Source organism: Ylistrum balloti, unplaced genomic scaffold, assembly GCF_031769215.1.
Source record: "Ylistrum balloti isolate Yb309-2 unplaced genomic scaffold, AGI_CSIRO_Ybal_v1 Utg371132, whole genome shotgun sequence".
NCBI lineage: Eukaryota > Metazoa > Mollusca > Bivalvia > Pectinida > Pectinidae > Ylistrum > Ylistrum balloti.
The window spans coordinates 244,545-271,147 of record NW_026782621.1 but is presented as its reverse complement, the minus strand read 5'-3'; the positions used below and the strand labels follow the sequence as shown (position 1 = coordinate 271,147).

General features: G+C 33.9%; 2 protein-coding genes across 2 annotated transcripts; one reads left to right on the top strand and one right to left on the bottom strand.

Moving 5' to 3' along the window:
• Positions 1-4,776: 4,776 nt before the first annotated feature.
• LOC132560960 (uncharacterized) lies at positions 4,777-22,926 on the bottom strand. Its single transcript, XM_060225666.1, has 23 exons — positions 22,818-22,926; positions 21,679-21,755; positions 21,045-21,202; positions 20,413-20,543; positions 19,908-20,043; positions 19,508-19,626; positions 19,002-19,129; positions 18,124-18,286; positions 16,037-16,221; positions 15,157-15,267; positions 13,722-13,793; positions 13,271-13,321; positions 12,793-12,857; positions 12,315-12,461; positions 11,130-11,331; positions 8,353-8,399; positions 8,103-8,144; positions 7,651-7,837; positions 7,275-7,410; positions 6,659-6,765; positions 6,031-6,155; positions 5,516-5,632; positions 4,777-5,186 (listed from the first exon to the last, which is right to left on the bottom strand). The coding sequence occupies exons 1-23, from the start codon at positions 22,912-22,914 to the stop codon at positions 5,033-5,035; spliced, it is 2,757 nt and encodes a 918-aa protein (XP_060081649.1). The 5' UTR covers positions 22,915-22,926; the 3' UTR covers positions 4,777-5,032.
• A 294-nt stretch (positions 22,927-23,220) lies between these two features.
• On the top strand, positions 23,221-25,389 carry LOC132560945 (glutaredoxin-related protein 5, mitochondrial-like). The gene is made up of 2 exons (XM_060225650.1): positions 23,221-23,487; positions 24,027-25,389. Exons 1-2 carry the CDS (start codon positions 23,223-23,225, stop codon positions 24,212-24,214), a joined length of 453 nt encoding a protein of 150 aa, XP_060081633.1. The 5' UTR covers positions 23,221-23,222; the 3' UTR covers positions 24,215-25,389.
• Positions 25,390-26,603: the final 1,214 nt, after the last annotated feature.

Sequence of the window (26,603 nt, the reverse complement as noted above, 5' to 3'; positions counted from 1 at the left end):
CATTATGACCAAATACCTTGCTATACAGTTCTACCGAGATACTATTAGTCCTATCTGTGATATCATTATGACCAGGTACCTTGCTATCCAGTTCTACTGATATCATTAGTCCTATCTGTGATATTACTATGACCAGGTACCTTGCTATCCAGTTCTACTGATACTATTAGTCCTATCTGTGATATCATTATGACCAAGTACCTTGCTATACAGTTCTACCAAGATACTATTAGTCCTATCTGTGATATCATTATGACCAGGTACCTTGCTATCCAGTTCTACTGATATTATTAGTCCTATCTGTGATATCACTATGACCAGGTACCTTGCTATCCAGTTCTACTGATACTATTAGTCCTATCTGTGATATCATTATGACCAGGTACCTTGCTATCCAGTTCTACTGAAACTATTAGTCCTATCTGTGATATCATTATGACCAGGTACCTTGCTATCCAGTTCTACTGATACTATTAGTCCTATCTGTGATATCATTATGACCAGGTACCTTGCTATACAGTTCTACCGAGATACTATTAGTCCTATCTGTGATATCATTATGACCAGGTACCTTGCTATCCACAGTTCTACTGATACTATTAGTCCTATCTGTGATATCATTATGACCAGGTACCTTGCTATCCAGTTCTACTGATACTATTAGTCCTATCTGTGATATCATTATGACCAGGTACCTTTGTATCTACAGTTCTACTGATACTATTAGTCCTATCTGTGATATCATTATGACCAGGTACCTTGCTATCCAGTTCTACTGATACTATTAGTCCTATCTGTGATATCATTATGACCAGGTACCTTTGTATCTACAGTTCTACTGATACTATTAGTCCTATCTGTGATATCATTATGACCAGGTACCTTGCTTTAAACACACCGAACACTCGTTAACCAGATTTCCAAATGTGACATGTACAAGGACTTGCTAATAATCAATGAATGATGAAAAATAACATTACACAATACTTCTGAAAAAAGAGAGAAATCTTGTTGCAGTGAATAAGGTAACAGGAAGACTTTTTGAAAAGAGATAAACTCCTATATCACTGCCTGGTAATGACCTGTAGACAGATAGATAGATTTGACTCAATGTCAATGCCCTACGAGATAAAGTTTTAATGCTGTAAGTTGATGATTGTTTGGAAATTGTGGACGCTTAAAGTTGCAGAACTATAGTTGCATTGTACAACACAAATCTTAGTCGTACTATTTATAGAATACAGACAGCATACTGAGATTTATCTATCTTCTTTCTTATATCAAAATTTTGGATATACCTCCTCTTTGTCATATGAAAGTAAACAATAATAATAATTAGATGATTTTGAACATTCACTTATGTTTACTTAACACTTTTACAGTTATCATTCAGTACATTCTCACAGTAATCACTAATCGATGAAATGGTATGTGAGGTGATCAGCTACACAATTTTATGATGACATCTTTTCTCTTGATAATTGCTTAAAATTGCATCCATAAAACCATGATCCAGTCACACAACATTCAGATCTTAAACATATGCAAAGGCATAAACATCACATATTCTATGATGAAATGTAGACCATTCCATTCTAACATTAACTTGTAAGCTCAATTATTTTGAAACAAAATATTACTGATCAGCACCTGAACTCATACAAACACTTGAAATTATAGTTTAGTTCCACAAAACAGGACTGAATAATAGATAACATCTATTTTTAGTATCTGAAATAAAAAAATAATGCCATATACATTTGAAACAAAAACTTAACAAAATAAAGTAAAGGTAGAGTATTTAGAATCTATAATGTGAAAAAATATACACAGTGAAACACTGTGAACATCAGCAGTTACAGCAGGTTGTGCAGAGACAAAATCAGTCAAGGCTTTTAGTCATAGCAATCATTATCTTTACTAATATTTGGTAATAAAGGGCCACAACTCTGTTCAGAGCATAACCATGATGTCAAATTTCAGTATGCATCACTTTTCCAACGATGTACAGGTCCAACCCTGTTCATATTTACTATTGTGTACGGATGTGTATAAAGATACGAGTCAAAGATAAAGTGATGCCATGTGGATAAATCCATATAGTGTTCATCCAAGCCTCCGGAGTATATAGCATTTCCCCTGTAAACGCCCAGTAAACAGAACCAAATTTTGTTACTCTATATGTAGCAGAATACCAGATCTAAATGCATTATGCTGCCTTTCCACGAGGTACATGTATTTGCATAAAATTTGGCAATTGCAGCTGGCCAAAACAAAGGTACAGAAGGACAGTTGGACAAGTATACCTTCAAAAGTTATTATAACACCCACTTTTGTCATAATTCTTTACAGCATATTTCAAAGCAAAATGATAATCCTTCATCTTATTTTTTATATGAACATGGTTATTTATATCACTAAGTGACCTTGTTTTGCAGACAAAAAAGAAAAAAGTCATTTAACACTCTTAAACTGAACATAATGAAAGTATCAAAATAATAACTGCTATCCGTAATAGTCATTTAAACAGAGTATAAAAATATAATGAATATGAAAAAGTACTATATGGTTCCCCTGTTACCTGTATATAAAATTACCCCACTATATTTGTACATATACATACCTCACAAATGATGTATATTAATGTCCTGTAATATGCTCATCAATATATAGTGCTCTTCTGTTAAATTACTCACAAATGATGTACCTGTATATAAATTTGTCACAAAGCAATTTCTGAAGTTTGTCAGAAAACTGATATACCTAGGTATGTTTGACTTCGATTGTTTTACCAACCTCAAACTCTCCCTAACACCCCTTTATAGATATTTTGAAACATTTTCTTCAAATTGGTAATACCAACAGAACAGAAGTTCTTATAACAACCAGTAAAAGATTAGAGTGTGACGTTTTGATGACTACAAATAACCAGTAATACCAGCACTGGCATATGTAGTATACAAGATGGTATGGAAACGACTAACTTTTTCGACTGCACTATAATCCTATGTACACTAAGGTCAAAAATAGTGTGAAGAAAAGGTAAAACAGATTATAGACCAATAAATACACAAGATGGTAACAATGTACTGTAGTCAATTCAGCTAGCTTTGTTGAACACTTGGACATACAGTGGACTACAGCACATTGTTACCATCTGGTGTATTTTTTGGTCAATAGAATCTACTTGTAGTAATATCCAACATCTCTGTTTGTAATTATCACAGTATCTATCAGCAATCCCTGTACTAAAATAAAATATAAAACAAGCACTTTAATAAAAATAAAGATGATTGCACACATAAAATCAGTCTGTATCTTACTACGGAGATAGAAGTCCAATAATTATAGCTTGTTACACATACAATCTGTTGATAGACAAAGTTTATACTACATTTAAAATCTAACATGAACAAGTTACTGTCTCATCAGTAACATACATTACAGTCAGCAGCTTACATTATAAAGGTAATAATAGAACTTGTAGATAAATATTTATTCCAAAATGCACATCCCCAAACATATAATGAGTATGTGTCAGTTTAAGTTAAAGTTATACAAGTTATAGTCTGTATGTATACTCCTATAATGAATTACCCTCTAAATGTGAAATAAATCCCACATAACACCTTAACATATCTTTATTCATAATTAGTCCTTTCATAAATACATTAGTGTCTACTTCCTTAACTAATCACTAAGACCCATATAGCTGATAATATGCCAGTTAAAGACCTACCTGACCCATTATTTACAAAACAGTTCAGAAAATACCTTAACCATCTCCTAGCTAACGAGACCATTCTGATTCCCCTATGTATATTTTTAGACCATTTTCAAAATGTGCTGAAGCAACCATTTAAATTGGTAAAGCAACCATCATTTTGTGAAATCACAAGATTGCTGTGTTATTTGTACTATTTACAAGTATAAACTCCTGTAAAATGACAGGTTGTGACATCAGCAGATGAAAGGAAATTACACACTTGCAGATTTCATTTTGCCCTCACAATGAAGACCAGAAACAACAAAGAATGACATGGAAAAGCACTTATTCTGCAAAATAGTGAAAAAAAAATCATGTGATGAAAAGCTTTTTAAATTTGTTTGAATGTATGAAACTTGTTGACATTTTTCAAATGAAAAACCTAAACTGAATGTTCAAGTCTCTTATTGATTACCATAACCACTAGAAGCTACCCTGACAACCTCTGTGATCTAAAGAATGAATCTTCACTGTACCACGAAATGAAAATGTAACTCAGGGAACAACAAAACGCTTTTACAATATTTTGTGACTTTTGTAGAGAACTTTGCGCAGATTAAAATAAAATGATTCCATAATAAAGAAAATCACTTCTGAAAACAAAATTCCTTCAGTAACTAAAATGAGACTAATCACATGTATTGTAGAAACATTGAAAACAACAATTATGTAGATGGTTAATGAAACTAACAAAATAAATAAAAATTGGTAAGTTACATGCAAGATCTTACTCCCTTAGTAGATATCACTACTTTCAACTTTTATAAATATAACAAAAATAAATTCGACATATTTTCTAAAATTATAAACCCTCACACATAAAATTATTTACCATGGCTGAGAAACTTAGATTCAGTACCCCAGAATTTATCAAAGTAAGTATTCCATACACCGGGATATATGATCAGTGATTTATTTAAAATCAAAAACTTTTACTTAATATTTGCATATTTTTCTCAACTTTTTATTTTATTAAATCATTTTTTTAATGAAAAAAAAACATTTACATATTTGCATTTTACTAAAAGAGAAAGTCATCTGAGATTTCCTGTTTAATGTAGCAACAGCTGAATCTCTTTACTAATCACTTTACTACTTAGGACATAAAGGTAAAAGAAATTGGACATCACATTTTAAAAATACACTAACGATATTAGACTCTTGTACAGATCAGTTTATCGATCCAGAACCTCCTTTCTCCTGTCCAAGAGTGATCTATATGTTAGATATGACACTGTGTATTCAGAAGTAAGGCTACTGTGAACATCAATCCTTGGCCTCAAGGAGTTCCGCTGTCTCTTGGTCGGGCAGGAATGTTTTGAGGAGAGTATGTAGAGTATTTAGGGACTCCTGTCGTCCAACATGTTCTAAATAACGTCCATTCCACACTGACTTGTATCGTTCCAACATCTCTAGCAATCTAAGTAACAAAACGTAAAGAGAATTTTTGATATTTAAAAAGTCATTTGGCACGAAAAAGAAGGTTAAAACTATATCCTATACAACTATTTCATCCTTCAATACGTAACACTTGTTGTTATATCTGTGTATTTTACGAATATGAAAGGTTCTGAGTGTTTGAGTGATGGATAAATAAACATTTCTACAACAGCCATTATTTCCTACAGCAATAAATTCAAAGTCTCAGCCAATTTTTCTTCCTTCTTTTTTTACTGTTGATATATAGTGTATTTCCAGTATAAATGATGGGAAATATTGATGAACTAAGACAACAAAATTCCGATATACCTGTTGGCGAGGTCGGTCTTGGCTGTAGCTGGAAGATTACTGATCCCAAAGTTGACAACAGGAAAACCATTGTGACCCACAGGGTTTCGTCCAGACAATATCAAGGCACGACAAATTCTGTAGGAACAAGGAGTGCATCATTTAACATCTGACTTTGTAAATATCACTACAGCACCTTACTTTTCAAGTGAATAAGCTAATGTAAAAATAAAGTGAAATCATCTCTCTAGCTATAAAAAGACAAAATGGTGACATTACAAAATGTACTGAAATAAATTGAAGGAAATTTATAGAAAAAGAAAAAAATGATTCAAACCAAGAACTTTCCTGGTCAATAAATTAATTATAAAAACAGTCGCAGAAATAAGGGGCATTGTTTCACTAAACAATATTAGAACATAACACTGTAAACTTCTGGATATGATAATTTTGAAAGGAAAAAAGGCCATGGGTTTAGTTACAAAGCCAGTGTAACTTACAGGACGAATTAAGATCAGTTTGAGGATGAGTCTCACCTTGTCGCAAACATCATCAGGTCACATGTTAGTTGGAGTTCAGCCAGAATCAGTCTATTACAGGTACAATGCATGTCTGTGTTTTCTAGTTCAGAGTGACATCGCTTCACATGCTTCATTGTCCTCTGTCAAAATTCAAGCATGAATTTATCAAAGAGGACCCATATCTATATTAACTTTACTTCAACTTCCCACTTTACAGGCTCATTAGACACAAAAGCTAAAGTAAGTGAAGTGACAACATCGCACCAATGAGTTCTACCTTGACAGACCTTGACGGACCCCTTCAGCTATCCAATGGGCCAGTCTATTCCAGACAACTCACATGCCTCTGACAATGTACCAAATAGACTGGGCCTAAGACTCAATGGATAAAGGTCATTTCTCCTACGTCTTCTGAACACTGATGTACATCGGTGAAAGTAGACATAGACCCATTATTTGTTTAAACAAATACCCGTAATGATAATTTCAAAACTAAATGTATGTTCAACAAACCTTTTTATTTGCAATTTAAAACACAGAAATTTCATTTAGTCTTTCTTACCAAGCAAACAAACTTCTGCAAGACAACTTACACAAAACAAATTTATTATTTGAAGAATATACTCCCTATATCATTTAATACCTGTATAGCATCCATGGTGATATGTTCAAGTGGTACAGTGTCTGGACCAGTAATGAATTGAAACAGGGTGGAGCCCTGGTCATCGGGCAGTCGTTGACAGTCAGTTCCTGAAAAAGATATCAAAAAAACTTTTCATTCCTTGATTGAATAAGAAGTATTCACAACTAAAATTACATGTAACTTCTGTATTTCTTAATGTGTACATTTATTTACCTGAGCAAAGGTCTTAAAGGTAAGATATCAGAGAGTCAGTCTGACAGTGAGCAAAGTATATGAGTTTGGCTTTGAATAACTTTTGTATGTACCACTTTATTCAAGGACACATTGTATGAGGCAGGGTTCTAATGACTTGGGTATGCATAACAGATTGTCAGTGGCTGACTAGTGCTAGCAGGCACAGCATATGAGGTAGGTTTCATAGAATGAGCGTCATATATACATGATTGTCTGTGGGCACAGCGTATGAGCTAGATTTCTCAGAATGGGTGTCATTTATACATGATTGTCTGTGGGCACAGCATATGAGGTAGGTTTCATAGAATGAGCGTCATATATACATGATTGTCTGTGGGCACATCGTGTGAGCTAGATTTCTCAGAATGGGTGTCATTTATACCTGATTGTCCACGGGCACAGCGTATGAGGTAGGTTTCCGCTCGACCAAGCTCCACTATCACATGGCCCACCACAGACTTCACATCTCTGAACACGTAACGATTCATTAACTCTGACAGATTGCTGTACAGGTAATCCTGAAATAATTCATATATCATTTTTGTTTCCAATACCTATTCTGTTTTCTAACAGTCAAAATATCATATCATAAAAGTTTCCATCTTTCTCCTTTAATACAGCTTCTATGGTTGTTTTAGAAAACAGAAAAAAATGCTGTAAATAATGTCTCATCATTATCAGGTAAACTTCATCTTCTGACATGTCATGTCTTTTTTTATCACTAATCCAGACCACAGTAACTACAGAACAAAGCTTACCTGGTGACAGCTAGAGTTCCAACCCAGTCCAGCCCCTAGGAGGATGCCCGGCCAGGAGAATGGCTGGTGAGTCAGGTGACCCTTTCCTGACCAATTGCATGTAACCATGCCAATTGCTCCCTGATTGACGGCACATTTGGCAGCTCTGAAGATGTTGTTCACTGCTGCTTCTGGACAGCCAGAGAAACTTTAAAAAGTTGTATCACAGCACAAGTCAGTCACAGTGGTACCCAATGCATATACAGATATAACAAAATAATGTATGAAAATGGCACAAGATCATAATTTTCAAAAAAAAAAAAAAAATGGGATGTTTTATCAAAATAAAATAGTAACTTGTCATTAAAATGTTCCCAACACAATCCAGAACAAGCATTTAACTTTTTATTTTTGTAGTAACATATGCTTGTAATCAGACATCAAGTTCACACATAGTAGTGATATTACTTTACCTGTTCCATGAGGCGGTACCAGGACACACACAAAAATTGATACTGAAAGTAGAAAATTATACAAATGATATCACAAATCAGGATCTGTGCAGACATTTTGTGAGAAATGTATAGAATCAAACTTGATATTAATCTGACAACTGAGGTACAGTATGGTGAATGTATTAAAATGGGTTCACAAGTATAACATGGTAAGATTTCAAAAATTTTTGCAGTGAAATAAAATGGAATCTCTAATAAACAATCTTACCCTAGATCAGACAATGGTCGGCAGAATCTCCTGAAATCATAGTCAGCCTGAAAATACAAATATCACTCAGTTTGCAAGGAAAATGCAGTTTAAATAGGACATGCCATGTTGAGCACTTCAAAACCAAATACCTTACACTAAATATATGTTTGAGGAATATCGCGCATGTCAGCAACCTTCGCCAGACAAGCCTCTCTTACCTCAGTTCAATGTATCTACTGTCAGAAAAGTGACTCACCAATATCAGGATGGCCGCTCTTAAGCTGAAGTAGAAATGGCCTAGTACCACTATGATACAGATGGCTTATTTTTCCAAATGCCAGTGGTACTTACTCTTTTTGCTGCAATATGTGGTAATTTTGTTTGTGAATTCTCCACTCCGTTGTATTGTGAGTGCAACATGTGTCATTGAACTATGGTCAAAACTTGTTATCTTGAAATTCAAGGGACTGTGGATATATTTTGACTCAAACGAAGTGTATAAATAAGGTTGACAATATCAGTTTCCAAACACTCATTATGGATGAAAGAAGTAGGGCTATGAAAGCATGCAAACAGCATAGTTTAATCTGTTATTTTAAATGGCAATAAATTAACAAATGAATTTATCCTTTCTTTCTCCTTTTATTGTTTATACATCCAAATAACAATGCATTTAATAACAACCAATCACATGAATCATACTCATGTCGTTCCAACCCGCACATGTGTACAATACCCTTACCGACCAAACATATATACATATACATATCTTATGGAATAACATATAACGAAATTTAAATTTACTTTTGATATGCTACAAGAAGTGATGTATAAAGCCACAGATCATATCAATATGACTTTCTTATGAATAAATAAATGCATGAAAACGCAGCACTAGAAAGGTTTTACCTGTTACAGAAACCATTGTACAAGCACTAGACTCACACACAAATATAGACTCTATAAATGAAATACATCTTTCAGCACTTCATTTTCCAAACACTAAATCTGATAAAGTGCGTGATCATAGTCCTTTACTTTAAAAGCTCAAAATGAGTTTCTTTAGGAATTGTGAGGAACAGATTTCGTCAAAAAGTTCATACTGGTTTGATGGTTTTGTTTTTTATAGTTCCTGAAGATGCATGCAACATAGCTTAATGTTTTATGTTTTGTGTAAATGCGCTACTTTTTTTTTTACATACAGGATAGTCACTTTTATAGAAAGGTGACACTAATTAAGATGCCAACCTTTGAATCAATAATTAGACTTTTAATTAATCACCAGTGACCAAGTGTTGTGTGAACAGGTGACTTTCTACTCTGTGTATGTATTGACCGATTTCGTCGGAAGACGTGGCAATGTTTTGACTTAAATTAATTTCGAGACAACAAATGACATTTGGCCTCAATAAAATTTGAGTCATCCAAACTAAAATTACAAAGATATAAAAGGGAAAAAATCGGAACTTGAAAATGATTTAGACTCAAACAGAATTTCGACTCAAGTGACTTGGAGACGAGTTTCAACAGTAGTTATTTAGAAGTAACTGTTTCAAGGAAAAAGAATAATCAGTATATAGTATCAGTCTTTGATAATTTTTCAATATTTTCAATTGCCAGAGGGTAGGGACAGATCTCAGTGCCAATTAACTGAGGGCAAGGACAGATCTCAGTGCCAATTAACTGAGGGTAGGGACAGATCTCAGTGCCAATTAACTGCTATTTCCAATATCATTTTTCTACTTTATCCCACAATCAAAGAACCATAAATGATGACTCTAATTTAATCAAGTTTTGTCATTTTACAATGAAGTAGTTCTCTCTTTTCGAACTGTTATTTGGAATTGTAATATATGTGACAATGTGTAAAGGAAGATAAAACAAAGCAATAACATTTTCAATCACAGGTAAAAGTAATTTGTCATTAAAAATCTATTTGAGGAATATCACGTATGTCAGCAATCTCCACCAGACATGTCTCTCATACCTCAATTTACTGTACCTGAAAAATAATCTGTGAAGACTGCTCAGACCAAACACCTTCAATTAGCCAAAAAAGACCAGATACAGAAACTCCTGGATTACTTTTGTGAAAAGACATGTGAACTATTTCCTAAAACACTGGCTGGAATTATTACAAAATTGGTAGTGTTTATCTAGGTAGGTGCTTACCTGTAAACTAACAGTATATCAGACAACATTAGTAGTATCATGATCATTCTACAGTCAATAATATGACAGTATCAAATGCTTCGCAGTGTTTGAGGAATATCGCGCATATCAGCAACCTTCGTCAGACAAGCCTCTCATACCTCACTTCAATATATCTACTGTCAGAAGAAGTGACCAATACAAAATAGCCACCTGTATGTTGATAGCAGAATAGGACTCTGTGTATTACAAATAAGGTATTCATTTTCCAGAAAAGATCAATTTTCTCTTACCCGTTACAAATTTGATGTGCCAACAGATGATTCCATAGACAATATGCATAAGTGACTAGAAATTATCCTCTAAAAATATCAACTACAATATTTTTAAATAGTAAAATTTCAAAAAAAAAAAAGTACATTGTACATACAAATATATCACAAACAACTATACTAGAAGTCCCAGGTGAAAGGGAGTCATTTATTTACTCCCAGCAGCATGATCAGCTTTCTTCACTTCTTATACTTGACTCCCATAACATCAAATGAGAATCCAGGTAAATATCTTCTTACTCACTTAACCTACCTGAATGTTGTACTATCTTATGGCAATGTAGGTAAAAACCACTAAGTCACTTGACTTACCTGTATGCCGTACTCGTTGATGACAACACTGGGTGGTAACTGTTGTAACAGTTCCGTACTGAGTTCATGTAGAGGGTAGCCACACAGCTGTATTGTGTGGTTTTTACCCAGTGGTAACATCTTCACACAGTCTGTCATGTCAAGTCGGCCTTCCTCCGTGTCCAGCACGAAACTACTAAGACGTGGTCCAAGACTTACAAATCTGTTTTTCAAGAAAATTACAACTTAGTTGTGTGCACAAAATTTGGCTTTAAACCTATTCTTAAATAGTGTATAATGCTCTAGTAGGTTTGCATAATGTGATTAATATTTTGTTTTGTTAGTGTTTCACTAACATTGAAATACAAGTAGGTAACTGCAGGTAAGAATTATCCGAGTAAACAAAGTCACTGATAATATTATAAATTTGATACCATTGCCATCCAAAGGTTCTTATATATAAACAACACAAGGCTGTATAGTCTCCCACTACTTAAAGGAATAAGAAGACTGAATTTTAGGACATAAGCTCGAAAGAACAAATTGTAAACAACTTTTAACTCCTAACCAAAATGATGTCATCATTTCACCAATGATGAAGTCATTTACTTCTAGGAAGGACACAACATGAGTATTGGGCGCAATCTGTACCTGAAGACATGACACAGAGGCTAATGAGAATAAAGCCAAATAGTCAGTGTCTGGGCATCAGTATTGAGAATAAAATTGAAATTTAATTTGAAATATAAATAAAGTTTACATATTGAACTAAATGCTAAGCCTATTTGAATATTTTTGGTCTGTTATATCTTGGTCAACCTTGTCAATAACGAATTCAGTAATAGCCTAGATCTAGATTAACAGATATAGTATGAAGGCTGATAATACTTGTATTCTAGATCGGGATTGATGAATGAAGTATAGAGGCTGACAATACTCTAGATCTTGATTGACCGATATAGTATAGAGACAGAAAATATTCTAAATCTGAATTGACTGGTATAGTATAGAGACAGAAAATATTCTAAATCCGAATTGACTGGTATAGTATAGAGACAGAAAATATTCTAAATCCGAATTGACTGGTATAGTATAGAGACAGAAAATATTCTAAATCTGAATTGACTGGTATAGTATCGAGACCGACACTATCTTAGATCTGAATTGACTGATATGTCTACGCTCAGTATTATTGCTATTACATACTCTGAATCATGGAAACAGGAGAGAAAATCCTGGAAAACATCATATAGCTCCTCTATGTCGTCAAACTGGACCAGTGGTGCCACCTCTAGGATTGGAATAACTTGGATACCAAGGGCAGTACAATGGTTCTCAAGCCCCATTAAAGCACTGTAATGTCAGAAGGCACGCAATATGCTAAAAACTGTTTGTGTGTGGATGTTGAAATAGAAAACTGAATGCTGAGCAATCACAATACATCTGAAATCTTAATCAAAATCTGAATCAATTAAAAACAATTCTATGGAATATTCCTCAAAATATTTACAAGTCATGTATTCATCAGAATGTTGAAAACTGATATCACCATAATTCAAAAAGTGTGTTGCTCATAACTTGAATTAATGTAAGAGTAAATTTAATGGGATATCCCCAGTATCAGAACATGTCTCAATCCCTTTCATCCATATATAATAGAGTTGACATGATCTCCATTCAGTACCTTTTGCTATATACAAGCTGCCATGCAGGTGTCTTCTGTGTTGAGAATCGACAGAAGAGATGAATCTGAAAAGTGACAACTTCAGTATCAGACAAGACCATATTTCTCAATGTTTACCTTGTATTTATATTAAAAATCCATTGACCCATTGTATATCTCCTTAAAATATTTGTACATTAAAGGAAAAATACATATATATTTCTATCTCTAAATTATCTAAATGCCTTCAAATCTGTTTGATCAGTAAGACCAGTGTTGCATGTACGTGTATTTATGTAGAATCTCATTACTCATGCAAATGTTATACATCATTTACCTCTGAAACACAGGTGACTGTGACTGTGAAGCAAACCAGTAAAATTGGGGTACAGGTTGTCAAATTCATGTGAAAAGTGAACACAGCATTGACTTTGACATCAATATCATATTTTTCCTCCAATACTTTCTAATCTAATATTAATTTTTGTCCTCTAATTACCTGGTTGATTTTAAGCAAGGCCAACTGTTCAACAGTAGTTTTAAGAACATCCTGAAAAGAATAAAAAAAATTTGTTTAGTTATCAGGAGATTATCAACACTATGCCTTTTTCCTAACAAATACTCTAATAAGCCCCTTTCACAAATTTAGCCCTCTTCTTCATCTTTGCAGAATCAATTTTGGAATCGTAAGCTGAAGTGGTTCACTAATAAGTTCTCCCAAAACTTTAATACTTAACTTTTACACATTAATTCATGACATAATATAATCACGTCAGGGAAAAGTTAAATTTAAAAGATACAAATATAGCACATTATAAAGTACCTTCTGGTTTGACAGTTTACACAAAGATGGCAAAAGCGTATACAGACCAAGGAGTTCAAGGAAGCCCCATTAATGTCAGACTTCCTGTTAACTCTTATTATGGTAACAGCTACAATGTCTATCTTACCATGCTGGAAAGGCGTCCCATGGAGATGTCCAATAGTACACCTCGATAGGAAATATCAGGCCAATCTTCCACCTATAAACCAATGAAAAAGTGATTCTTTCGCTAATCCTCAGAAGCTTTACATCACAACAGAAATCCTATTATGAAAAATGTAACAATTAAATGTATGATATAAATAAAGAAGAGGGCCATAGCCCTTAACGGTCATCTGACAATAGATGAATGGATGGACAAGCCACAGATTTTGCTATAGTGGTCTGACAAATCTGACAAATTAAAATTTTCAACATTCCTTGAAAGTATCAGAAAGTCATAAATGGTGGGTTCTGTTTGTGAAAAACAGTTGCATAATCATCTTACAAAATGGCTACTGTGGATACTATGTTGATGTTTTGATAAGGCTGAAAAATAACATCAAATCATCTCTCTCTTTTCTTTACAAACACCAAATATTTTTCTCAATGGAATGAATGAACGAATGAATTAATGAAGCAGTAGGATTTTTGACTAATACACAAAAAAATGAAATTTAGTCAGGACAATCTCTGGATCACTTCATGCATGTTTGATATCACTGACACTTCCTGATAATGTTTCAGGCCAAATTTAGATTAAATCTACCCAGGCATTAAGAAGGAGTAGTGTTGTTGTCTAGCTTCCATTTATGGGCCCCAATAATGACATTTGCAATAATTTTTCAGACGAAAACATTCACTAACTTCTCCATTTGCTGCCTCGCCCCACAGCCCTAGGAGTCGAATCAACTTTAAGAATTTAAGAATTAATTGCCCACCCCTAATGATTTTTCAGACAGAATTTTACTGAAATCTATTCAAGCATTAGGAAGAGTAGCATTTTGAAGCAAAATTATTGACTAACTTCCCCATTTGGGGCCCTGTCCTCTAAGTCCCTGGGTATAAAATTAACTTTTTGAATTTAAAAATCATTTGCCAACCCCACTTATACTACAGACAAAATTTGAATGAGATCCATTCAAGCATTAGGGAAGACAAGCATTTTGAAGCAAAGTACTGTCTAACTACCTATCTGGGGCCCAATTTCCAGGTCCCTAGGGTTTTAATCAGCTTTCTGAATTTAAGAAATGATCATCCAATGATAATTCAGATCAAATTTGGATGAAATCTGCTATGGCTTAGAGCAGGAGTTGCGTTTTAAAGAAAAAGTTTACAGTGGACGGGGATGTTGCATGACGACAGATGATTGCACAAAAGAAAAAGGTCATCTTGACCCTTCAGATCAGATTATCTAAAAATAATAAAAGTCGTTGTATCATAATCAACTCTTGCTACATAATGAAATCTGAATCGTAGGTTTTACATCAGCAGCATGCATTATTTTAACTTAATATTTAACCATGAAGTTTATGAGCAGTCAAGTTTGTGCCTCTTGATGAATAGAAAATGTTTGACTATACCAATATCGGGGGTATTGTAGTGCGGCCCTCGTCAAAGTACAGGAGAAATAGTTGGTAGATGGTAGATATTGCACTGTGTAGGGCATTTAAATCTCCACATATCACCTTCAGCTGTAACATAATAATTAAGCATCTTGGGTATTTAATTTTTACTTTGTAAAGGATATACATGTATCTAAGCCAGATCAAAAGATCTGAAAGTTTGATAACATGTTATTACCTCTATTTTAGATGAAAAGGCACGGAACTGTAAATATTAAGTTAGTTTATCCAGGGTAGTCAGCGATGCTGAATATCAACATTACAATTATAGATCTGTGCTGTTATGATTGTGTCCTGTAGAACAACACATTTAACTCTAATTGCTCTGAATGGCCTCCTACATATTGTTCAGTGAGGTAACCAACCATCAGCCACTACAATGAGAGACCTCCTCAAAATGACCCTGGCTGTTCAATTGGTGAACAAACAAATCAAATTTTAACAATGATTTCTTGTATCAAATCATATTGAGTGAAAAATACCAATAATCTAATATTTAGCTCAAATGATTCCTACAGGAATAAAGATATATATGAGTTTGCAGGCTGTTTTAAAATAAATTTACACAACAAGATCTGTCAAACAATTCTACCAGTCTCGAAAGAATACAAGATCGTGCATGAAACAATCATCATTTACCTATACTATTGTGAAAATAACTATTCTAGATAATCCACAGTAACAATGAGAAGACAAAAGCTTGTTCAGACATCTTATTCTGTCATAATAACATTAAAGTTTCCAATTAGTCACCCAATGGTGCAAATATGTTAGGAATGACCCACATGCAAACAAAGGTTTTGAGTGAGCTATATCCGATAGATTTTATGACTATTACCTGGGTACTGGATACAATAAGTTTATATGAGGCCCACAGTGGACAGAGGCGTTTGTTGACGTGACAGAGGATATGTGGAACGCGGGTGTCTGAGAGTGGTGTATAAGTGTCCACTTCTAGTTCATAACCAAGGAACTCAAACATCCCTTTACGGACATTCAGCTGCTGTATTATTTCTCTACAACCTGGTGAAAATTAAAAAAACACATTTAATTATAAAGACACCTAAGGGACACATTTAGAAGTTTTGGCACAACAAAATAGTCTGAATCGTGCACTGTATAATTGTTTAATCGCCAAACATTTTCTGTTGTCCCAGATTGAACAAGTCCTAATGATGAGACTTTTCTGTTGTCCCAGATTGAACAAGTCCTAATGCTGAGACTTTGAAAGTTTGCCGACACATGATGGATGACAAATGCTGGACTACAACCAGACAAAAGGGGATCACAATATGTCATCATGAGACAAAAAATGTGTTTAGTGCCGTACTTTTACTGCATCAATTGTTGAAGTAATAATATAGGTATTGCTAATCTCACTTTGTACATTGCTTTAGTAATGCTGTGTGTGCTAATGTAGTAATACAAAGAGGATTGTTGTATTTTTATTGTGTGTATTGCTGTAGTAATATTGTGTGTATTGCTGTAGTAATATTGTGTGTATTGTTGTTATAATACTGTGTACTTTTGTAGTGTTACTGTGTGTATTGCTGTAGTGGTACTTCATGTATTGTTGTAGTTAAACTGTAAGCATTGCTGTAGTTATTCTGCATGTATTTCTGTAGTTATTCTGTGTGTATTTCTGTAGTAACACTGTGTGTATTGCTGTAGTAACACTGTGTGTATTGCTGTAGTTATTCTGTGTGTATTGCTGTAGTAATAGGGTGTGTATTGCTGTAGTAAAAGGGTGTGTATTGCTGTAGTAATAGGGTGTGTATTGCTGTAGTAATACTTTGTGTATTGCTGTAGTCATAGGGTGTGTATTGTTGTAGTAATACTGTATGTATTGCTGTAATATCAGGGTGTGTATTGCTGTAGTAATACTGTGTGTATTGCTGTAGTAATATTGTGTGTATTGCTGTAGTAATAGGGTGTGTATTGCTGTAGTATTAGGGTGTGTATTGCTGTAGTAATAGGGTGTGTATTGCTGTAGTAATACTGTGTGTATTGCTATAGTAATAGGGTGTGTATTGTTGTAGTAATACTGTGTGTATTGCTGTAATATTAGGGTGTGTATTGCTGTAGTAATACTGTATGTATTGCTGTAGTTATTCTGTGTGTATTTCTGTAGTAATACTGTGTGTATTGCTGTAGTAAAAGGGTGTGTATTGCTGTAGTAATAGGGTGTGTATTGCTGTAGTAATAGGGTGTGTATTGCTGTAGTAATACTGTGTGTATTGCTGTAGTAATAGGGTGTGTATTGTTGTAGTAATACTGTGTGTATTGCTGTAATATAAGGGTGTGTATTGCTGTAGTAATACTGTGTGTATTGATGTAGTAATATTGTGTGTATTGCTGTAGTAATACTGTGTGTTATTCTGTGTGTATTGCTGTAGTAATACTGTGTGTATTGATGTAGTCATATTGTGTGTATTGCTGTAGAAATACTGTGTGTTATCCTGTGTGTTTTGCTGTAGTATTACTGTGTGTATTGCTGTAGTAATACTGTGTGTATTGCTGTAGTATTACTGTGTGTATTGCTGTAGTAATATTGTGTGTATTGCTGTAGTAATGCTGTGTGTATTGCTGTAGTAATATTGTGTGTATTACTGTAGTAAAAGGGTGTGTATTGCTGTAGTAATACCGTGTGTTATTCTGTGTGTATTGCTGTAGTAATATTGTGTGTATTGCTGAAGTAATACTGTGTGTATTGCTCTAGTAATAGGGTGTGTATTGTTGTAGTAATACGGTGTGTATTGCTGTAGTAATACTGTGTGTATTGCTGTAGTAATAGGGTGTGTATTTCTGTAGTAACACTGTGTATATTGTTGTAGTAATAGGGTGTGTATTGCTGCAGTAACATTGTGTGTATTGTTGAAGTAATTCTCTGTGTTAGGCTACCATGTGTGATTTGCTAACACTTACTATGTGAGGGACCAGCAGACACATAGACAGGTAAGCCAGGCCTCTGCGGGGAGAATGGGTTTCCATCCTTCTGTAGGATGTGTTGTGGTTGTGGCCAAAGTAACCCCATCTTCTCTTCAGTAACTACCTGTTGGACTTCCTCTTGGTTGAAGGACAAACTCCTCTAAAAATGTTTAATCAAGTTATCATGAACAAAGTCATTTGTAAGTGAGTTTACCTTCCAAAACACCTACTTGAAATTCTTGTGCAATATTTGTTACTGGTCATAAATGTATGGGCCACCGGGGATGAAATATAAGGTTATAAATGTTTCTATTGCCATGTAATCTTTCAATCTTATTGTTTATTTACTGTAACAATTATACTTCAAAATATTGTAAACAGTCTTACTTTCCATGAGCAGCTTTTCTTATCACATTTAAACACCAATATCATCTTTATCAAAAAACATACCTATTTAGTCATTACATGTGATAGGTGTTTATATTCAATTACAAAAACAACAACAGGGGGGTGGAGACACAGCTTCCCGCAATCAGTGAAATGTTGTTCTGATGATGGATCGCTTGGATCCGAAACACGTAAACAACTCTTAGCACGAATAAATCGTGAATTGGACCGGAACTGCTTCGTGTTGTGCCTACTCTCGACGTCTATTCAATTACAAAAAGTCATAAAATGTGAGAATACACAATGACATATGCCCAAATTAAGAACTTACAGCAGCAACAATTCATCACAATATTACTACTCTATGTATAACTTAATGCTCACCAAAAACTAAAACTAAAACTATGGATAGTGTCTTTACAAATTTCTGTTAACATGATATTGTAGTGATGTGTAACTCTGTGAGGCATGCGTGTTAAAATACTGACCACGAATGTCGGTGTTTTAAGCTGCGGAGATTCTGGGGCAGGTCCATTGGGAATGACACCATTAGGAGTGTTGATAGGAGGAGTCTGATCAGGGTCTTTGTTCCCACTCCCTCCAGCCAGCTTGTCTTCTACATAACAGATAACATAGGTAATTCATAATCAGATAATGATATCATCAAAATAAAACAGACACACAACAGGTAACACAAGTTATAGATTAACAATTAGCCTATTCATCATCAACAAACACTGTTTTCATTAGAAAATATGATGTAAAATTTGAAATTTCACTTCTTGATGTAATTACATAAAAACATTTGCAGAAAAAATATAATGAGACCTGGAAAATAAAAAATAAATCTTTATCACATAATCAGACCCATACCTAACTAAAATAGGCAAGAAAATGACTAGAAAAGTTTATAGTCCATATAAATCATGGATTAATATCAATGTTGTGAAAAATAACCAGAAAGACTCCCAAAAGCGAGAAAAAGACCATATACCTGTGTGTGGTTCTGTATTAATTTGCTCTGGTTCAACAACAGGAGGTGGGTTCTTCAGCAGTTCTACAATCTCAGGAGCATCAGTTGTTAGGGTGATGGCAGTTTTATCTTTATCCTTCCTGTGAAAATATCTTATTAATTAGTAACAAATTTAATATACATATTAAAATAAATAAATGAAATCAAATTATATTTTTTGTGTGAATTTTATAGACTTTTTTCAATCTTAATATACCTGTATGTACATATCCTGTACTTTTAAATCAAAACTGCAAAGGTGCAGAGATTTCCTCCCCCCGCCCCCCTGTTGTCAATAGTGAATTTCAATGATGTACTTAATTGTGACAGCACTCGATAACCTTAATGGTAGGAATGATTTTATTTTTTTAAAGTTACACACCCAGTTTGTATCTGTATATTTGGATCTGCCCCATACACCAACAATTCTCTGACAACAGCCCGGTCCTTTCTCCGAACAGCATCATGAAGAGGTGTGTAGCCTGTCCCACTTACTGCATCAACCACAGCTCCTCGGGCTAATCAAACAATCCATTACAATTTGTATATGCAAACTTTATCCATGTATTCATTAAATGGAATTTAATTTAATTTATACATGTTGAATGTAAAAGATGAAATTTCTTTTATATCAGATTTATGTTAAATATTATCACAAAAATAAGCATTTATCACAAAACTGTGATGTTTTTAGAATTATGCTTTAAATGAAATTCTGGACACTGATAAAATTCAATAAAATGCTTTACATTGACAATTAATACTGAATTTTAAAATGCAGCCATTAAGTCCACCACTACCAAGGAATACAGAATAATTAACACCTGGTAACAGAAAACCAAACAGGAACAATCAATGACCATACAGTTTTCTGCTGACAGACCTACCACATAAGCACTGAACCATCTCCGCTGAACCATAGCTAGCCGCCCAGTGTAATGGGGTGTTTCCACTTTCTACACTGTCCGAAAGGTTTATATTCACTCCTGAGGCCAAAAGCTGGCACACACGACCAACACTAAATAGAAAAGCGTAAAATAAAGAAAACATCAAGGAAACACCAGATCTGACCATTAAAGCTTGCTATGAACTATTCATAATATCATTTCGCTATTTTCTCTGAAACAACTTTTACCATGGAAAATGTTAATGGACTGCCCTAATTATGCAGATACAAGCCCACCAAACCTGGTGATAAGCCCATATATCAATTTTACTCTCCTTCCATGCACACTGAGAGTTGGTGGTGTTGGTGTACAATATAATTTTATTTAGACTATATTTACATCCTAAACTAATTTTTATGACAAAATGATTAATCAACAGAGTTGACATCCTAAAAATACAGCAAAACCAAGTTTTCAGCCATTCAGCAGGAAGACTGAATAGTCGCATTAATTGCATGAGGTAGTTTAATGCATGTTCAGCTTATTATGAAGAAACATTTTTTTGTGCAGGCATTAGAGATAAGACAATAAAAACTTGGCTTAAACCTTATGATATGACCTACAAATCTTACTTTGATTGTGCTGTTGCCTGTAGGAGTTCTTCATTGAAGACAGTAACGACATGGGTGAACTCCGATGAAAGGTCAAAGGCTGTCTTTCCCTGAGCATTGTGTATGCCAGGGTCAGCACCTGCTGCCAATAGGCTACGCACTATGTCTGTTTTACCACCCTGTTATATAATAGAATTTGAATACAACACCAAACTTAGATTATTCCTGAAGTGCAGGAAGGAATAAAAAGACGAAATATGATCAATAATTTTAGTTATAAATATAGTTGAAAATGATCCTGTTGGCAATATACTCTTGGCAGAATAAAATATTCTACAAAGTAAGCCAAGAATCCTGGTTTAGAAAATAGCAGGTACACAAGAAAAGCCTTACTTAAGACCTTTTGAAGCATGCTGTTTATCCTTTAGATTTTATTTTTCATATATTTAATATAGCAATCTCATTCAATATTCTGAATAAGCTAATCAATATAAATAAAGATCACCTTTATGACTTTGAATCCAACGTTATTCCATGATTTTATACCTTGAAAAATGCTAATAATTACAACACATATTTTTGAAATTGAAACATAAAAGAGATGAATTTGCAAATACATTTTTTTCTCCAAATAGATATTTGGTTTATGTTATACCTTAGCAGCCAGGTGAAGTAAGGTCCCATCCTCATTATTGACTTCACTCAACACACTCTGAAGGATATCTTTATTATCTGGAAAGAAAGACATTTATAGATAGTTCTATAAGTAAATCAATCAATAATTACATATAATCATCCTCACAAACATAATTCAGAAGATGTACAAATAACTGAAGCAGATATAACACCAAAAACAGCACTACACTACATATACTAAGACTTAAAGTTAAAAAAGTTAAATGAATACAGCAATATATTTCCTTTTTTATAGAACAGATCAATATGGACAATGTTTCAATTAACCCAATGATGCTACAATGTGCTTATTACAGACACAAACATTTTTCAATTCACATATAAGAGGTGATAGTTTTTTCTTCTTTTATGTCACAATAGGCAATGTCAAAGACTTAATGAAAGGACAAAACACGATCCTATAGGACTATGTAAAAGGCATGGATCAGTGGTCTCAAGGAAGAACTAAACAAATACACTTATATGTTTTATTCAGATTTGGTTTTAACATTGTGTGGCCTCACTAGTTATTCTGTGTTGTATGGCTGTATGCACATTTTGCAAGGTGGTATCCGAGTCATGATTTTTAATTAGGTTTGGTTTCAGATACATAAGCCTGAAGAATCAGGGGAACAGGATTCTCTGGAATGATTATATATCTGAAATAATCCCAATATACAAATCATGACTCGAAATCAGAGAATGGGCTTATTACAGAACAACAATGCAGACACGTCTGTTTGTAATTCTGCTGAACAGTAATAGACATGGGTTAGCTTATCACCATGCATGACTTATTGATGGATAATATCAGTTGGTGACATACATGCAGCATGTATAATGAATTCAGAAATAACTGCAGTTAAGTACTTGGAATAACCATAGGTTTCGCACATATACCTATCTGTAAAATTTGAATTATCATGAATCATTAATGCTGTAATAAATGCAGATGAGTGGATCACCAGCATCTTTTCCCCTATGCAGTCACAAAGATTAAAAAAGAATAAACACGATTTCTTATCCGAAGATCGAGTGGGCTCCTGTTAGGAAGTGTTCTTTGGAAACTTAAAATAAAACCAAGTATGCATTTTTTGTAACACAAGTATATTCAATTACTTTGTTGCAGTGTCGATAATATAGATCTGACTATGTCTGCTCTGTCAACATCAACTGCTGTTTTCAATTGCTGTGCAATGTCAGATACAGATTCCATGTCAGCCCAGCCTCTTTTCCCACTGCATGTGCTTGAAGTGACACCAGTGACACGCTAACCGGAAGTTTACAACTTTACAAGAGATTAATACGCCAAAAATATTGCATAAACGAAATTAATTGATTTAAAAGAAACAGTAAGATAAGAAGCATAATCGTTAAAATATTCAAAATGTGTTAGAATGATACATTTTAATTTAAATACAGTCAGTATTGGTAGTTGATATATTGCACTATTTTTATTCTACAGCCGGAATTGGAAGGATATATACCGGAAATGCGCTAGGGCATTTTCTATCAGTTACAATCATGAGTGCCCTTCTGCGACGCATGGTGCTTCCTTCAAAGAGTTTGTCATATTCGCGACTGCTTGCCGCACATTATTCTGCGAAATCTGGCTCAAAAGAGTTTATTGAGGCAATTGTAAAAGACAAACCTGTTGTTGTGTTCATGAAAGGCACTCCCGAGACTCCTCGATGTGGCTTCAGCAATGCTGTTGTACAGATCTTGCACGTTCACGGAGTGAATCAATATGATGCACACAATGTCCTCGCAGATGAAGATATGAGACAAGGTCAGTAATTAGTTATCGTGCAAAAATGACTTTTTACTGTTATGTGTGATAAAAATACTACTGCTATAGATCTTGTGATAAAATAATGTAACATGTTTCCTCATTTTGATGAATTGCTTGCTGTTGAAACTGTCATAAATTAATAACTGAATTTAACAGGACAGTTCTCTGTTTAATCAATTTAATTCAAATCCAGTTTTACTCAATGGAACCAAATCCACAAGATATGTCTCCATCTCCACTAAACATTATTTCTCTTTTCTTCTGTACTTCACGTCTTCAGCAACCAGTGTATAAGAAGTTTATCAGAATACTTAAGAAGTAGATGTAGAAAATAAGATCTCACAATTCACTTGGCACCAATCAGATTTTGTGTTTCACTCCATACTTTACACTATAGTAAATAAGGAAGTGAATGATATTTCATTAGATTGTTCTTTGATTTTCACTTTGGATCTTTCTTCACATGAATTTAAAAAAAAAATGAGTTGAAAACATTTCTCTTCATACCATTATTGTTTTTCTCTTGTTTTTTCCAGGTGTCAAAGATTACACTGAATGGCCTACTATACCACAAGTTTTCTTTGGAGGTGAATTTATTGGTGGCTGCGACATTTTATTTGAGATGCACAAAAGTGGAGAATTAATTGAAGAACTTAAAAAAGTAGGAATTGAATCAAAACTGGAGTACATGGATAATGACAATGACGATACGAAAAAAGACTGATGATTCTACAAACTTTTTCTAATACATGCAAATTTCAGAGGACTACAAACATACACTTTGACAAGAAGGCAGATGATAAGTCAAAATTTGAATTGTCTTGAAATTTTGCTCTTTAAAATCTATCTTTTGTTTTTTTGAGTGTTTTTATTATATGTATTACTGTGATTGTCAAACAACATTGCATGCTTTGAAGCCAAAAACATGCATGATATCAGTGTTACAGTGTTTGCTTCTTTAACAGATACATTTCATAGTTTTGATAATTTTTTTGTGATAGTCATAAAATAGAGTTATATATATATATAATTATATAATGAAGTGTGGAAATTATGATATTTTGATGAGCACATACTTTGTCAATATTGACTGGCTTGTATGACATTTTGATTACTTTGTTCAGATATTTTCTTGCCCACTTTCATCAGATATATGACCAGCGTACCATTGTCTGTTGATAAAAGTATGATACAGTTTTAAAACATACAGTGTGATATGATAGTCAGATTTACAGGATATTTGAGTGGTAGACTATAACCAGAGCATAAAAGAGGTACTTGTTTTTTTATCAGATATGAAAACGCTTTGGCTGAACATCCAGATCTTACAGGTTTTCATTGAGTACTTTGGTTACCTTCCACATTTAGACTCCCTGTGTACTTCATTTTTAGCCAGAATGAATATTAATATAAATTTATATACTTTATTTCAAGATCATTATAAAATTAAGTTTATGATGAGTTCAATTTAAATTTGGCTTTAAGGGTATGTTCACTCAGGATTTAATAATTTACATTATAATACTGAAGTAGACAAGTTGATTCAGTTAGGGCTGTCTTAATATACATTGTCAATATTTAAATGTATGCAGACTTGAATTATTGCACAATGAATGACAGAAATAATCCAATGTCATGCATCACCATTTTGTTGGTTTCTCGATATGACCAGGTATAGGAAGAAACTTACAACCTAAAGAAGACATTTTGACATATTAAGCACAAACTTAATATCTTAAACAATTCTATGTAGTAAATAATGAAATTTATATTTTAACAAAATTCTAACCAGTTTCATATGAAACATGAGTATACATGTAAATATATCCAAGCTTAAATGATGTTTTATAAGCATAATAAATGTTCAGTTTGATCAATACACAGTAGAAGCTGCTTGTGTATATTTTGTTCTTTCATTTATGACACTGCAAGAAGTATCTGCACCTTTAAGAGAAGAAAAGATTTTATTCATTGACACATGAATATTAACTTTTAAAAGATGACACAATATGGACAGATACACTTGACCTGGGGTGACATTGAATTCATTTAAATATTTCATCACATTCATTCCATGTGACCTTAAAATAGGAGAAGTCATTCATTTTAACAAATTTGGTAGCCTTTCTTCGCAACATACAATAGGACCAATACCATGACCCTGAATCTCTTTTTTATTTACTGAGAAATCATTTAATGATTTTAACACATGCTACCTGGGAAGTAGCCATTTGCTACTTCTTGCTAATGCTACTGGCCCTATATCATGTCCTTGTTATTGAAAAAAAATAGCTCCGCAAATGCGGGCAATACCCCACAGCCTTATTATATAGTTGGAAATGTGTGGTTGGGGTGAGTGGAAAGTTATCTCAAGAATGGGTTGCGTAGGTCCATGGGCCCAGTGAAAATGACCGGTGATGTAGTTTTTGAGATAATAAGCGGTATGCAATTGTGGACAGACGGATGGACGCTGTGCGTGATCGCAATACCCCACACCCTTTCGGGCTGTGGGGTAAAAAGCTGTCAAAATGATTTATCCCATTTGACCTCTTTGACTTTGGAAATGATTCCAGGTAATCCATTTCAACAAATATGTTAGTCCTTCATCCTATAGAAATCAAATTTTGTGAAAAATTAAATAACCAACTGCGTCTTGATTATCCAGTTCATTAAGTGTGCAAAGATACCATGCTGTGAAGAAGGCATAGAATGCATCTCATTCGAAATGATGATCATGCTTGTTAGAATTTAGAGTGAAAATCTATTACATGAAGGCAAACATGAACATGAAAAAGTTCAGACATCATTGAAAAATACAAGATCAGGAACACACAAAAGGCTGCTTCATTTACTATCCAGGGAAAATTGACAAAAGTATTTTATTTTGTGGCCCTAGAGCAGAATATCACTGTCATACATACACATTTGTAAAAGTATTTTTAAACTTATTTTTGTACTTTAGCTCACCTGTATGTGCCCTTTGCCTTGGAATGTCCAACCAGCATCAATTTTTCCCTTCAAGCAACTTCTCAATAACCAAAAGGCTCTGGGCACTGATAAAAATTAATGGGCCTTTAGCATAAAGGATGAAGGGCAAACAAGTTTGTACAATT

What these genes read in the sequence shown, in the direction of transcription:
- LOC132560960 (XM_060225666.1), bottom strand. Translation starts at nt 22,914, where the DNA reads ATGGAATCTGTATCTGACATTGCACAGCAATTGAAAACAGCAGTTGAT. An exon ending in GATGGTTCAGTGCTTATGTG is followed by an intron (nt 20,044 to 20,412) that starts GTAGGTCTGTCA and finishes TTGTTTGATTAG; the next exon opens with CCCGAGGAGCTGTGGTTGAT. An exon ending in AAGACCGACCTCGCCAACAG is followed by an intron (nt 5,187 to 5,515) that starts GTATATCGGAAT and finishes TTTGTTACTTAG; the next exon opens with ATTGCTAGAGATGTTGGAAC.
- LOC132560945 (XM_060225650.1), top strand. Translation starts at nt 23,223, where the DNA reads ATGAGTGCCCTTCTGCGACGCATGGTGCTTCCTTCAAAGAGTTTGTCA. An exon ending in AGATGAAGATATGAGACAAG is followed by an intron (nt 23,488 to 24,026) that starts GTCAGTAATTAG and finishes TGTTTTTTCCAG; the next exon opens with GTGTCAAAGATTACACTGAA.